This window comes from Cyprinus carpio, chromosome A15, assembly GCF_018340385.1.
Source record: "Cyprinus carpio isolate SPL01 chromosome A15, ASM1834038v1, whole genome shotgun sequence".
Taxonomy (NCBI): Eukaryota; Metazoa; Chordata; class Actinopteri; order Cypriniformes; family Cyprinidae; genus Cyprinus; species Cyprinus carpio.
In genome coordinates this window covers 14,051,535-14,066,179 of record NC_056586.1, presented here as the reverse complement: position 1 = coordinate 14,066,179, position 14,645 = coordinate 14,051,535, and the positions used below count along the sequence as shown (strand labels likewise).

General features: G+C 34.7%; 1 protein-coding gene across 2 annotated transcripts; it reads right to left on the bottom strand.

The window, feature by feature from the left end:
- Positions 1 to 159: 159 nt before the first annotated feature.
- LOC109104364 (transcription elongation factor SPT5) lies at positions 160 to 4,263 on the bottom strand. 2 transcript variants are annotated; one of them, XM_042771123.1, is made up of 12 exons: positions 4,123 to 4,263; positions 3,530 to 3,653; positions 3,229 to 3,385; positions 3,042 to 3,107; positions 2,694 to 2,699; positions 2,029 to 2,040; positions 1,441 to 1,510; positions 1,291 to 1,359; positions 1,071 to 1,136; positions 952 to 982; positions 793 to 861; positions 160 to 456 (listed from the first exon to the last, which is right to left on the bottom strand). In XM_042771123.1, the coding sequence occupies exons 2-12, from the start codon at positions 3,608 to 3,610 to the stop codon at positions 175 to 177; spliced, it is 909 nt and encodes a 302-aa protein (XP_042627057.1). In that variant the 5' UTR covers positions 3,611 to 3,653; positions 4,123 to 4,263; the 3' UTR covers positions 160 to 174. The 2 variants fall into 2 exon arrangements, with proteins under 2 accessions (XP_042627057.1, XP_042627059.1); XM_042771125.1 differs by lacking the exon at positions 2,694 to 2,699 and having other exon boundaries at positions 4,123 to 4,262.
- Between the last annotated feature and the right edge of the window lie 10,382 nt (positions 4,264 to 14,645).

Sequence of the window (14,645 nt, the reverse complement as noted above, 5' to 3'; positions counted from 1 at the left end):
GCGATCTAAATCAATAGCACCAAAAGACTTCCCCGTCCACCTAAAAAAAGGCAAATAAATACATGCATCAAACGTTTTCCTGGCACAGATGTAGAGCTGTGCAAGTGACAAATCGAACAACGTAACTCAAAACACAATATCTAGCTCCCCTTCTGGGAGACGTTTCCTTTATGACTATACAGCCAAGTGTTCTGGTGTACCCACCTGGGCAATGTCATCTTTATAAAGGCCTCTCTTAAGACGAACCCAAGATTTTGGTTTAAGGTTAGTCACTTCCTTAACCACTTTCAGCACATCTGTCATCTCTTTAATGGGCACCATCTGCTGGTTCCAGAAGCCCATACGCAGGTTTCCGACGCCCTCAATAGCGGCCTTGACGTGGGTCTGCTTGTACGCCTCCACATAGATATAACCTTTGACGTGCTCAGGAGCCACCACTGATTTGATTTGGAGCGGCTATGGAGAGAAACAAAGCACAACATATTGGCACCACATACCTTCAAGCAAACATTTTTGTTGTACTAATGTACTTTCTGCATTGTAGTTTTTTTTCTTCTCACTTGGCCTACAATTTGACAACAAAAATTAAACCGACTGTTTTCAGAAAAATGTCAACGAGCGAGAAAAGTTTTTTGCAAAGCACCCAAGATAATGTTCATACAGTTCTGTGCCTTACATAATAAGTCAAAAGAACTGACACCATTTAAGGTATTAATAAACCATGGTGCTAACACTGGCTGTAACAAATCAAAAAGACCTTAAGTTAAGACAGAGGAACTGTGGAAATCTTACTGTGTCGGTGCACTGATAAGCAATGAATTTTCGCATTAAGGCAATAGCAGTTGCTCTCTCTTCTCCAATCTACAAAGAAACAGAAGAATTAAACCATGCACATACAGCAGTCTCATCACAGCACCCAAAGCCAAATGTTAGATAGTGTCCATAACTAACCTTGCACTTAACGGTCCACAAATTAGGATCCCTGAAAGAGACAAATCTCTTAACACAAGCCCAATGGTCTTTTCAAAAATACTTAATTCAGCATCATCAACAATTTTTTTTTCCCATACTTGACCCCAGGAAGCAACTGCTGCTGGGTGATGTCATCAGAAAGATCTTCAGTGCCGCCGTAGATACTGAAGTAAACAACAGAAGAACAATATTTAGCAACAAGCAGAGAGGTTAACACAGCAAGACCAACATTCCTTTAATTCCAACACATGCATGTTCCACAATGAGCCACACATTTTGTAAAAGTGCCATACGCATTGTGTACAGGTGAAGACTTACTGCTCTCCCCCTGAGGACTTGGCATATTTTCTCATGTAATACTCCCCCAGAGCTTCCTCGCGTGAATCCCTAAAGAGAACCAGTATTAAAACAGGTATTTAAAATACTTCAGATTCAGCCATGTGTAAGTGTGCAGTGTAGCTTTCTCACCTCCAAAGATTCTGCAACCTCCTTGAACCGGAGTGATCCTCATCCAAAACTACATGGTCAATGTTTGACACTAACAGATGACAACAGAGCAAACAATTATATGACAAAAAAAATTAATAAATTAGAACAACTCAAAAAACTGTCAGTAGCTATCCTTCCATGCATCGTAATAATCCGTTCATAATTTCACTAATGACTAATTGCTTAAACTGAATTATCTAAATGAAATTAAAAAAGGTGGTGCAGATCTTAATCCAACAAATATAATCTAAATCTTTGATTCTTTGTAAGCAATTATTTATTATACATCATTTTTGCATACGATGTGTGAGTAAATGTAATAAAACTTAAAAAGTAGATATTTTTTCTGCTCAAGAAACATTTCTTAATATTGATAACAGATGTGCTGCTTAATATTTTATTGAAACCGTGATGTTTTTCTTTGAATGGTAGTGTACATTCAGAATTCACAACCAGACTGAACGTATTCAGATTGACTAAAAGCAGTGCATGTGTAAACAGATACGTGACAGACACATGTTGAATATAAGTGAATATCAATGCACACCAGAAGATTTAAGCACATACCTTCGGCCTCTTCTGCTCAAATCCAGAGTTGAGGGAGGAAGGGAGGAACATGAGCCATAATACAAAGTCATGTGCACACAGCAATTTCAGGCAAGGGCATAGACAGGACCAGGTAAACAGAAATAAAAAGGGAAATTACCAATGATGGGCAGGCTTACAAATGTAATATATTTTAAAGATGGAAACTACATGATAATGATGTCATGTCACTGTTAGCAGATGCAATACAATAAGCACACTTGAATACTATCAGAAATAAGGAATTGGGTTTTGTTTTTGTTCAAAGGAGCAGTTTCAGGCAAATGACCATATTTGGTTCCCTTTCAGAACTCAGTCAGTCCCCTCTCAACAGTCCCCTTTTTCAATCAATGGTGCATTTTAAAATTGTTGGCTTTATTGACTTTGACCTTATTGAATGTATTTTAACAAATACATGCAAAGAAGAAAAAGTGTACCGCTAAAAATGTATTTGCCATCCATGCTCCTTGTTAAGAAATTTAAGCAAATTAAACATTAGCCAAACATCTTTAAACATCACAAAACAAATGTTAGAGGGGTGCATCATGGGTATGGATTTTACCGAATGTGAAACAATGGTCTGAGAATTAATCAGTTTATTTAGACAGAAAGAAAACAAAGAGCAGAGAAATCTGGAATTGGTTTACCGTTAACTGAAGGAGGCATGCATAAGAAATAAAGAATCCATGAGCGCAAGAAACACATTTAAATAACTGGCATCATTTTATACAACATATTTAATATACAGCATGACGTTGGTATTCCACTTAAAATGCCTCCATTTCATAAAGGTATGGATATGATACATACTGGTCACATTATATCAAGAGAGATATTAACTCCACCTGCCAGAGTTTATATTATGCATATACAGGGGACATCAATTCCACATGCTATTACACGAACATTAAATATTTAATAACTTATTCAGATTTAAATGTAAATCAAACATAACATGCACAAATAATTCATTTCAATTAATAATCATTTCTGACCTTTTTCTAAGATGTCTTCAGCACCATCCTCCCATGGATCTTCATCTTCATATTCATCATCAACATCTAGTCAAGCATGGAAAAAAAAATACACATTGTAGCGTTTCAAATGACATCTTAATGTATGCAAAAGATGATGTAAATTAGTTTAATCTTAGAAACATATATTGGTAAGGGAATTTCTAACCGGCTTCATCCAGGATGAAGCCACCATGCCGAGGTTTTTTCCTGGGCCGGTCATCATCCTCTTCCTCCTCTTCATCATATTCCTCCTCATCCTCCAAATCTTCTCCCTCCTCCTCAGCCTTGTCACTGCCAGCTACACTCCCCTGTTCCTCCTCATCCTTATATTGCAAACATTATTTATTAAAACATATTTGTTATATATATTTATTTTACATAATATAAATGCATTTATATATAAATAATTAAAATATTAAATAATGCATATCAGTATTATGTTTATTTAAAGATCATGGTTGTCTCACCTCATTCTCCTCCACCTCCTCAGCCTCGCTGCTCCTCTCGCTCTGATTATCAGAGAAATCACTGTCCTCGCTGTCAGACATCTCTCTGTTTCCTTCTATCCGTGTTATCCAGACGACAACACTACTGTATAAACCACATCAAATACGTGTAAAAAGCAAAGAATAATTAACTGTTGCAAACAGATGCAAGATTCGTTCATAAACATGTTACTAGACTGAAACCAGACAGAGAATATGAGACTCGGAGCATGATGCGAGTCATAACGTTTACATAGCGATTCGATCAAACAGTGCACTCTATCTCTTTACTTGTGTATGCATAATACGACTAACGTGCTTAAACTACAGATATACGTCAACAGTCCATCTAGTTTGTTTCTGTTGTTTTGAGTGTTTAGGGTGCTGTGCTCTGGCTAATGCTGCCAAATCCAGTGGATAAGGAATTAGCACACGAGCTGACTAACATACATCTTATTTTACAAGAAGCACTCGTCGTTTAATTTCCACGGTCACATCTTAGTTTATCACGAAAACACGATATCGCGAAATATGCCTTAAACTCACCATTAAAGACTGGATAAAAGTCTTCTTACCTTTAAACAGCTGTCTGGTTTTGTTTCAATCAGGCTGCGGAGGCCTATGTTGTTTTCTTTCCTTAAACTTCCGTAAGCAACAAGTAGAGCGAGAGCTGCGGAGCGCCATCTAGTGCTTTGGAGGACACCCGCGCTGTTTCACGCAAAGGTGAGGTACAAGAACTGATAATTACTGACTACAGACTACAGACTACAGACTAATTACAGACTAACCATCATCGTGTTTTAACCTCAAGGGGTTTCCTCCCATAAATCTATTTTATAGCAAACAGCAATGGCTACAAAAAGGATCTCTCTGGTGCATATCAGCCCTCTCTGTGATGCACTCTCTCTGCCAAGCTACTGCAAATACACAAGATTTTTACTTCCCCATACAAATCATTTTAATAATTTTATAATTTTATAATATTTGTTTAATGGCATCTTGTTTATGACTGAAGGCCAGTATCACTGATACTAATTAATACTGATTTCCCTATAAAAAATTTCCCTCCAATATTTAATTACTGACTATAGCCATTCAACATTACATTACAATGAAGAGCTATCAATTTTAACATTTATTAGACTTTAAAAATGACTTCTTATTTGAGTGAACTTAAAACAATCTTCACATAAACCCATTATAATAAATGTCATATTAGGGTACCTGTGCCCCACAGCAGAAATATACGCAAATTGAATAAAGTTATCAAACACTAAATACTAAACTAAATACAGACGAATCCTTAAAGTTATGAATGTTACTGATTTCCTCTTTTTTCTTTGATTAACAGTCATCACAGCAGTGAGGTTATTATGTTGTTTTGGCTGCTATTTCTTTAAGAGCTGCCCGCTGCTGAACGTGACGCGGATCTGACAAGCATCACATTTTCTCTCAACTCTTTTTACCTTTTCTGACCCACTTCAGGGCTTAAAGATTTATAGCCTCAAGAGACGCAAAGACATTTCAGTTCAGAATACAAAAAGCAGTATTGTCCAGCGTACTCAGTAAAAATATGTGCTCCATATTACAGAGCTTCTTTCAGATGCTGTAGTTTTGCTCCTATTTGTTGTCACAAAGGTTTAGATACATAACTGCAAGAGGAAATTGTCTGTCTACATGGATATATGAAAGCTATTTAATAATTATAATGTTTGTAAGGAACACTGTGAATGTGAAAGACAGGGAGGGCTGTTTGATGATTTACAAGTGACAATTGTGATGATGTCTGGGCAGATCTTTGGCTGCTGATGTGTTTGGGATTTTAAAATTTGGAGCGGTTTTAGCCCGCTTGGAATGAGACCATGTCTGAAAGTGCACAGCGTCCTTTTTTTTTTGGTCTGAACAAACTGCCTGAGGGCTTGTGATATTCAGTCAGTGGCATGAAAGGATCTCAAACAGACTTCCATAATTCCACAACAGAGACCTGCAAAGATTTACAAACCCAACAGGACAAAACACGCTCAGTAGAACCAACATTTGCATCTTCCTTTAATCTTTACAACATTTTTCATGCTGTATTTCCTACTGAGTTAACACTAATTATGCAGTGTTAATTATATGCCATTTTATATTTGTAATAATATTGTAACTTACAAAATATTAATATTAATATTAATATTTCATTGTAATAATAAAATATTTTGAACTGGCTTTTATTTTTATATTTTCATATTTCATCGTATTAATTTAGTAGTCATGTTTATTTAAATAAAGCTTTAATTTATTTTTATTTCAGTTTTAGTTATTTTAGTACTTTAACTTATTTCAATTAGTTGCAGAGGCTTTCTAATTTTCATTAAAGTTTTCATCTGATTTTTTATCCTCCACAGTCTCTGCTCTGCTTAGTTTATTTGTCACTGCTATTTAAACCACAAAGTGAATTCTAGCGTTATCATTAAAAAAAATAAATAAATAAAATGTAGCCATTAATTGCTTGTCATTTTTGGTAATTTTTTAACTTTGTTCTGCATCTTGTTAATTGAATGGGAGGAAGCATTCATATTGGCATAAAACACGAATAACAACATGCTTTTCGACATGTTGCTCCTTCGCTTCCTTTGTATAGTGGGGAAAATATTTACTTGATCCCCTGCTGATTTTGTAAGTTTGCCCACTTTACAAAGAAATTAAGGGTCTGTAATTTTTATGGTAAGTTTATTTTAACAGATAGAAACAGAATGTCAACCTAAAAATCCAGAAAAAAATTATATAAAGGTTAGAAATTGATTTTCATTTCAGTGAGTGAAATAAGTATTTTCAAGAATTCTGGCTCCCACAGATTGGTTATGTGTCCATGTGGAACACAAATAAGTCCTGTCTCTTTAAGAAGTTACTCCTAATGTCAGCTCGTAAGGTGTATAAGACACCTGTCCACACAATCTGTATATTCCATTCCAACCTCTCCCACCACCATGGGCAAGACCAAAGAGCTGTCAAAGGATGTCAGAGGCAAGATTGTAGATCTGCACAAGGCTTGAATGGGCTACAAGACCATCAGCAAGAAGCTTGGTGAGAAGAAGATCAGATAGCTGTTGGTGTGATTATTCAGAAATGGAAAAATACAAAACAACCATCAATCGGCCTCAGTCTGGAGCTCCGTGCAAGATCTTGCCTCATGGGGTAAGGATGATCATGAGAAAGTTGATGGATCAGCCCAGAACTACACAGGAGGAGCTTGTTAATGATCTCGAGGCAGCTGGGACCACAGTCACCAAGCATAACATTGGTAACACTATACGCTGCAATAAACTGAAATCCTGCAGCGTCCTCAAGGTCCCCCTGCTCAAGAAGACACATGTACAGGCCCATTTAAAGTTTGCCAAAGAACATCTAAATGATTCAGAGAAGGCTTGGGAGAAAGTGCTGTGCTCAGATGAGACTAAAATTGAGCTCTTTGGCATGAACCTGACTCGCCGTGTTTGGAGGGAGAGAAATGCTGACCATGACCCCAAGAACACCATCCCTACAGTCAAGCACAGAGGTGGGAACATTATGCTTTGGGGCTGTTTTTCTGCTAAAGGTACAGGATGACTTCACCGCATCGAGGGGCAAATGGACGGGCCATGTACTGTAAAATCTTGGACAAGAACTTCCTTCCCTCAGCCAAAAAACTGAAGATGGGTCATGGATGGGTCTTTCAGCATGACAATGACCCGAAACATATCCCCTAGGCAACAAAGGAGTGGCTCAAAAAGAAGCCCATTAAGGTCATGAAGTGGCCTAGCCAGTCTCCAGACCTCAATCCTATAGAAAATCTGTGGAGGGTTGCCAAACGACAGCCAAGAAACCTTAAGGATTTAGAGAGGATCTGTAAAGAGGAGTGGACCAAAATCCTGGTGACCAACTACAAAAAACTTCTTACCTCTGTGCTTCCCAACAAGGGTTTCTGCACCAAGTACTAAGTCATGTTTTGCTTGGGGATCAAATATTGCTTCACTCACTGAAATGCAAATCAATTTCTAATCTTTATATAATGTGTTTTTTCTGGATTTTTTGGTTGGTATTCTGTCTCTATACGTTAAAATAAACCTACCATAAAAATTACAGACCATTCATTTCTTTCTAAGTGGGCAAACGTAAAAAATCTTAAACAGTGGATTCGGTATTCGGCCGAACCCAAAAAATCTGGATTCGGTGCATCCCTAATGAAATTGATCTGTTTCACTTTTTCATTTTCTCCAGGATGATGTAATGATCAAGTACTGGTTACACCTGAATAGTGTCACAAAATCCTCAGTTTAAATATCCCTCCCTTTATAATCAAGCTCATAAAGAGGGTTTTGAGGGTCTGATGTAAGTAAATAAATCAGTACATTTCTTATATAATTTCTACAGATTGATAGTTTGAGTTCTCTTTCATTAAAAATAACAATTTTATATATATATATATATATATATATATATAATTATATAGATTTGAGCTAGGATCACTTGACCGGCACAAAAAGGCAATAGTGGTGGTGCTGTTTCGAAAACCAGTGTAAACAAACACAGAAGAAGAGTATCCCGGATAAGAGAAGAGAGTGGATGCTGAGTTCTTGTTATCGTCTGTATTTGAGAACAGATTTATTCTCACGTTCTTTATACAGATTAACATTTCTATTAATTGTCCACTGAATTATGTGATCTGTAGTTCACCGTCCATTTTCTTCAAATTGATATGATTCTTTAGATCCTTAAAGCGATAGTTCACCCAGAAATTAATATTTGATGTTTATCTGCTTACTCCCAGTGCATCCAAGATGTAGGTGACTTTGTTTCTTCAGTAGAACTAGTAAGACTGGCATGTTTCTAAAGTTGTGCTCGACATTCAGCCACTCAACTCTGGTTCTCGATGTGCAGCCTTTTAACTTTTGTGCTCGACGTGCAGCCTTAATCCTTGTGCTTGACGTGCAGTTTTTATCCTTTCGTATAGGCTGATTTATTAAGTGGTTTTACACTGTCAGGAAAGCGGGGCAGGCAAACATTTATTGCTGCAGTACCTTGAGCAATGAGCTGACTTTGTTGGAGCCTTGTTGGAATGCTGAATAACTGTATCTTCTCTGTATCTATTATATTTGGAGTTTGGTCTTGGGATTGATCGCTGAGATTGGGTAACTGTGCTGAAGTTGATATTGCTCTCCTCTTGTTAGGTCTTGCAGTGTGTAGTGGCTTTGTACAGGGCCGGGCCTGCATCGACACTTAACCTCCCCTGGTGTAGGTGATTTGGGTGGCGTGGCACTGCTGTGTGGTGAGTATTACCTAGAAGGTTGGCACTGAAATATTGATTTAAAGGTTACTCTTTGTTTGCGGTGTATGCTGTGGGTCTTTCTTCTGTTTTCTTTTGTCTCTTACAGGTGGTAGGCATAAGAGCAGGCCCGACCCTCCATGCCATTTTGAGGAGAGCTATTTTCTACTGCTGTGGATTTTATTATTGATGCATGTTTTTATTGATGTTTTAATTTTTGTTTGGGAATAATAAAATTGTGATATTTAACAAACTACATTTATGGTTTAAAAATCAAGTATTGTGATTTGTTGAGGGCTCCTCCTGCCCTAAATAAGGAGGTGAAGTAGTCAGCTTATAGTTTTCTACACTACATCAACAAGTGTAGAGGCAAAGTTATTTTTAACTGTATGTATATAACAAACCTCTGAAATCGGTTGATAAATGTAAACGTTATCGTGTTTTTACCCAGAAAAAGATTTAATCAGATTCAACTGTTAAGAGATATGAAACGACTATCTTTGGACTGACAAAGTCTGACATGGCAACATGCCCTTTGAAATACCTGAAGGCTGTCAAATTCCTTTCATGTCAATTAAGTAGAACAATGGTTAAATATATGTTGCACAATTAACCTTATCTATTGACATACATTTAAAGCTATTATGTAGTGTGATCATGCATGATTTCTGCAAAGTTACAGACCATCTGTAAAGGTCAAATTACAGTAAATTATTTATTATTATTGTCTTGAAACATTTCAGACTAAAGCAACTTTATAAAGTTTTGCTGGTGGACATGAATCACAGTATAAATATTTGTTTGGATTTTCTACAGATTCTTGGTTGCTTTATGGATTTATGTGTGACTTTCATCAAACAAAGCATGTAAGACATTCATTGTATTGCACATATCTCAGGGTAGCCTAAATAAAACAAGTCAAGACATTTCAAGACACAGATAATCATCAAGGTAAACCCCTACCAAAATCAAAGAAGGATATTCTATACGGTTTGTCAACATTGTTAACAGAGCACTGGTTTGCACTGGTTTTGGATGATATTTTCATAAAGTGCATCACATTATTCTTTTTTTAGCAGACTCTTTCCTTTCCAAAATTACAGAGCAGCGAGAGAGCATAACATAAGAACTTTATTTGCCAATAATGGACACTTATTATTGGCTATTTAATGACTCAGCATGGTATGTTACAAAAGGTCAACATTTGTAAAAGGAACAAGTCTTATCACATTTTATGGCCCAGGCTAATGCTTTTGGTTCCTTTGACTAGTTAAATCTTCAGAAATAATTTATTTTAGTTGAATATACTGAAGTAATTCTCAAATCAAGAAACTGTATTATTAGCCAAAAAGTGGTCATGGGTTTAGTTTGTTGTCAAAACAGGCTGTTGTAACAAATATTCCATAAAATTGATTTAATAAAATATATCTTTGCATGTTCATATACAGATGGATATGTACTGTAGGTGTGCAGCTTGGTATATGGTCTTTTGCTATTTAGAAACTCCTCCAGAACTGCTTCAGGAATCCACAATGCTGCTCCTTCAAATCATGTTCTTAAGGTTTTCTCTTTTCTTTTTTTTTCTTTCTAAATGTCTCTTTTTCCTCTTTGGAGCACAGCTTTTTTCAGCATTGATTTGTTGTAAAACATTTAGCAAGGTTTCCAAAAAAGTCTCTGCTTTTTCTTCTTTATAGAGCTCGCAGTCTGGGCATGGCTTCATTTTGTCCTGAAACTTAATATGGAATTATGTAAGGTTAATGCACAGCAGATAACGTGTTTGGAAGATAAAGCATTCCAGAAACAATGTAATCCAGATTCACAAAATCAGAAACAGCATTTATTCCTTGTCCTTTTTTAGTTCTATGATATGTGCATGTGTAATTCTCATTAATACATTTCTAGGTTATATTTGAATTTAACTTATAGTGTCAAGTTCAACATGCTAACTTCAAAATCTATTGGATTTAATTGTAAGCAGAGTCTCATGCACCCCACGTAAGAAGCATTATTTTTAAGAGCTGCTTATTAGATTATAATGCTTGATTAAATTATCAAACTGGAATCAATTATGAGCAATGTCTTATGTGGAGTTTACTTAAAGATTGTTGTTTTTTGAGACATGAGTTGCTCACTATTACAAAGTCAGTGTCATATAATATTAGGATTAGGATGTTTACTTAAAAGGCAGCTGCCTGTGTAGAGAGTAAACAACAAAGCAGCTTAGGTTGTGGAACAGATCTACAATTTCAGCAGTGAATCAGGTTGAAGTTTAACATGGTGTTGTATATTTAACAGGTGTACGTGCCTTATCACTATGGAACGCCCCTGCACCCAGGTATCAGAGAAATTTAAACTGTCTGGGAACCAGGAGGGCAAGAAAAGGTATTCTCACAGTTTTACCACAGCCCTGCTGACAACAAATGTGTGAGAGACTATCAGTGTGACAATGAGGTGAATTGCTAGCAGCCTACAGGATTTGCAAGAGAGGTAGAAACTGTTCTCTCAATTCAAAAAGTAATGCTTGTGCCTGTTTCCTTGCATTAAAAGGAGGTTGGTGTTATAGACTTAGTATCAATTTTATTTTTAGTGATATTGATATTGTTCATATGTAAATTTTAATCTTTTTTAACATGTTTTTTTTTAATGACTGCATTATATCTGGTGAAACATCTATGTATGTATGTATGAATGCATGCATTTATGCTTAAAATAGCATTGTCTGAATGTGTGTCAACCCTAGAAAGTGTGCTTCCATCGCTGAGTTTCCATTCCTCTCATGGTTTCTTTCCACATACTTGCCACTGCCAGCTTTGGACATTATGTTGTGTATTGTGAATTGAATGGTTTTTAGTTTTACTGGCTGTGATTAAATCAATAATTTTCAATAACTGCTGAATAATAAAGAATAGTATTTTAAATAAGTATTACCTCAATGTTCCTTTAAAATATCTTGTGATCCCTACAGTTTTGCAATGTAACAATGTTTATTTGAATTAACATATTTGAAAAGTTTACTTGTGGATCCCTTTGGTTTCTTGCTAGCCTTGAAGTCATTACAAACTGTTACAAATATTACTGTGAAATACCATTACTGGATCATCCTAAATGTCAGATATTGAACTCACCTTATACGCCAGCAACTTGAGGATCCTTGGTAGTTGCCAAAACTGAAATTTGGCCAAACTCTGGATTTCGACCAACAAAACATTCACTTCCAATGCAAAGCATGTAAGCGCAGACCTGGAGCAGTTCTGCTAAAGGAGATGACAACAATTAATAGCCTGTAGAAGCGGTGAGGCTTAAAGACTGCACAGACCTTTCAACAAAAATACATTGTTTATCTACAGTATGTAAAAAATAACCAGCATATATATATATATATATTATTGATATTAATGCAAATGATCAAAAGCACTCTCTCTAGCCTCCAGTTTTAAAGCAATTCAGTTAAATTGATCAGTTATCCTCACAGTTATGATACTATCAAATGCCAAAGATTCAAGTGCCCCTTCAGGCCAAATGGTTTTTGGCAGCATATATGAACAGTATACAGTATACTAAAGATTGTGTGTGAAATCCCATACCTCATAATCTGCTAGAGTTGGAGTGTAGAGCATGCTATCGTTTTTCTGTTATGAGAGAAACCAAACCTTAAACAGGAGCAGAGTAAGAACAGACTAGACAGAATTTTTCTATTCAGAAGTGAAAAAAAAAAAACATTCGAGAAAACTGAATACAAATGTGGTTCGTACTGCGCTTGTGAAAATGAGATTTCATGTGTTTTTCCTGTTCTGACTACAAGAAGCAGATTTGAATATGCCAAAAAAAAAGTTCTATGAGAGCATCATTGGCACATTTACATTAGAAAAAGCGTCCAATTACTGATCAGATATTGGGATTTATTTATGAGAGGAACTTTCAATATGAATATGAATGAATAAACTCTAAAATAACACAACATATGCAGGAAAAGCAATTGGAGTCTTTATTAGATCAAGAAAGCAGTGGCTAGAGATGGGAGAAAAAATAGTACATATTTCTTTCATCTTGAAAAAAAGAAAGGTGGAGTTAAATGCGAAAAAAAATTCTGTGAAGAGCAATAGGTTGACTTCAGAACATTCTAAAAAATGTGTGACCCTTTATCTAAATTTTTCTTGGTAGTTTATGAAAAATAATTTGTCAGTGGATGACTTCCACCATCACTGAGAAAGAGTATTATTAACCTAGTACCAAAATACTCTTTTGATTGATAACTTGACAACATAATGACTTTAAAATTTTGGCATTTGTCCTGGCAAAACTAGTTAAATCTGATTGGTGAGTTTCAGTCAGGGTTTATAAATGGTTGCCACATATCTAACAATGTAAGCTAGTTCTTGATTTGAATGATTATCGTGATTTGGTTTTGGATCCTGCTTTAACTATATTCGCACACTTAATAGCTTATTTGAAACAATCAGAATACTATTTACAGAAGTCATTATTTTTTGAAAATTGCCATTTAAATAATATCTATATTGTTAACGAATTGATAGATGACAATGGTCAGTTTTATTCCTTTTCAGAGTTCTCCAGAAAATTTGAATTTGTGGCTTCATTAAATATGTATATAAGTATAATATTGTAGTCAACACCATTCCTAATGAAATGAAAAGAGCAAACCTATAATAAACCTATCACAAACCTATTTCTCTGTATAACATTTTTATTTTAATTGAAGGAATTTTGATTACTGATGACAAATTCAATAAACACTGTTTGCAATAATATCATAATATATATATATATATATATATATATATATATATATATATATATATATATATATATATATATATATTAGGGCTGTCAAATGATTAATCACGATTAATCACATCCAAAATAAAAGTTTTTGTTTACATAATATATGTGTGTATACTGTGTATATTTATTATGTATATATAAATACACACACATGCATGTATATATTTAAGAAGAATATGTTATGTTTATATATTAAATATATTTATATATAATATAAAATATAAGAATATAAATATATAAAATGTATATACATGTAAATATTTTCTAAATATATAATTTATGTGTGTGTATTTATATATACATAATAAAATATACACAGTATGCACACATATATTATGTAAACAAAACTTTTATTTTGGATGTGATTAATCGTGATTAATCATTTGACAGCCCTAATATATATATATATATATATATATATATATATATATATATATATATATATATATATATATATATATATATATATATATATATATATATATATATATATATATATTAATATTATACAGTTTTAACTGGAATTTGGTCTGGTTTCTTCCACACAAATGTCCATTAACAAACAAGATCAAATAAGTCACTTAAAAATAGAATGCTATCTTTTTAACAGTACACTCAAAAAAAAAAAAAAAAATTTTGACTGAAGAAAGAAAGAGTTTAACATTTTGGATGACATGAGGGTGAGTAATTTATCAGGAATTTTTTACTCTGGAAGTGAACTAATCCTTTAATAAATCTTACATATTTTGCCGTAACACTTTGTGATAAGTGTGACATCTGTGCTTTCTCACTCTGAATCACACTGGCCTGTATATAGATAATGAAATAAAATTATACAACATAATCTACAGATGGTACTGAAACTAATGTTAGAATCTTTTTGAAATTTATCAGTTAATGAGTGCAAGAATGTATTCCACTTACAGTTGTGTGTACACTAAAGGTCAACTAAAAAATAAACAAAGCACAAAAATGTCCCAGCTGTTCTCCACAAAAATCTATGAGCCC

Coding starts and splice junctions, on each gene's coding strand:
- LOC109104364 (XM_042771123.1), bottom strand. CDS start 3,610: ATGTCTGACAGCGAGGACAGTGATTTCTCTGATAATCAGAGCGAGAGG. Junction 3,386..3,529: donor AGGAGGTGGAGGAGAATGAG/GTGAGACAACCA, acceptor TTGCAATATAAG/GATGAGGAGGAACAGGGGAG. Junction 457..792: donor CTTATCAGTGCACCGACACA/GTAAGATTTCCA, acceptor TTCTCTCCATAG/CCGCTCCAAATCAAATCAGT.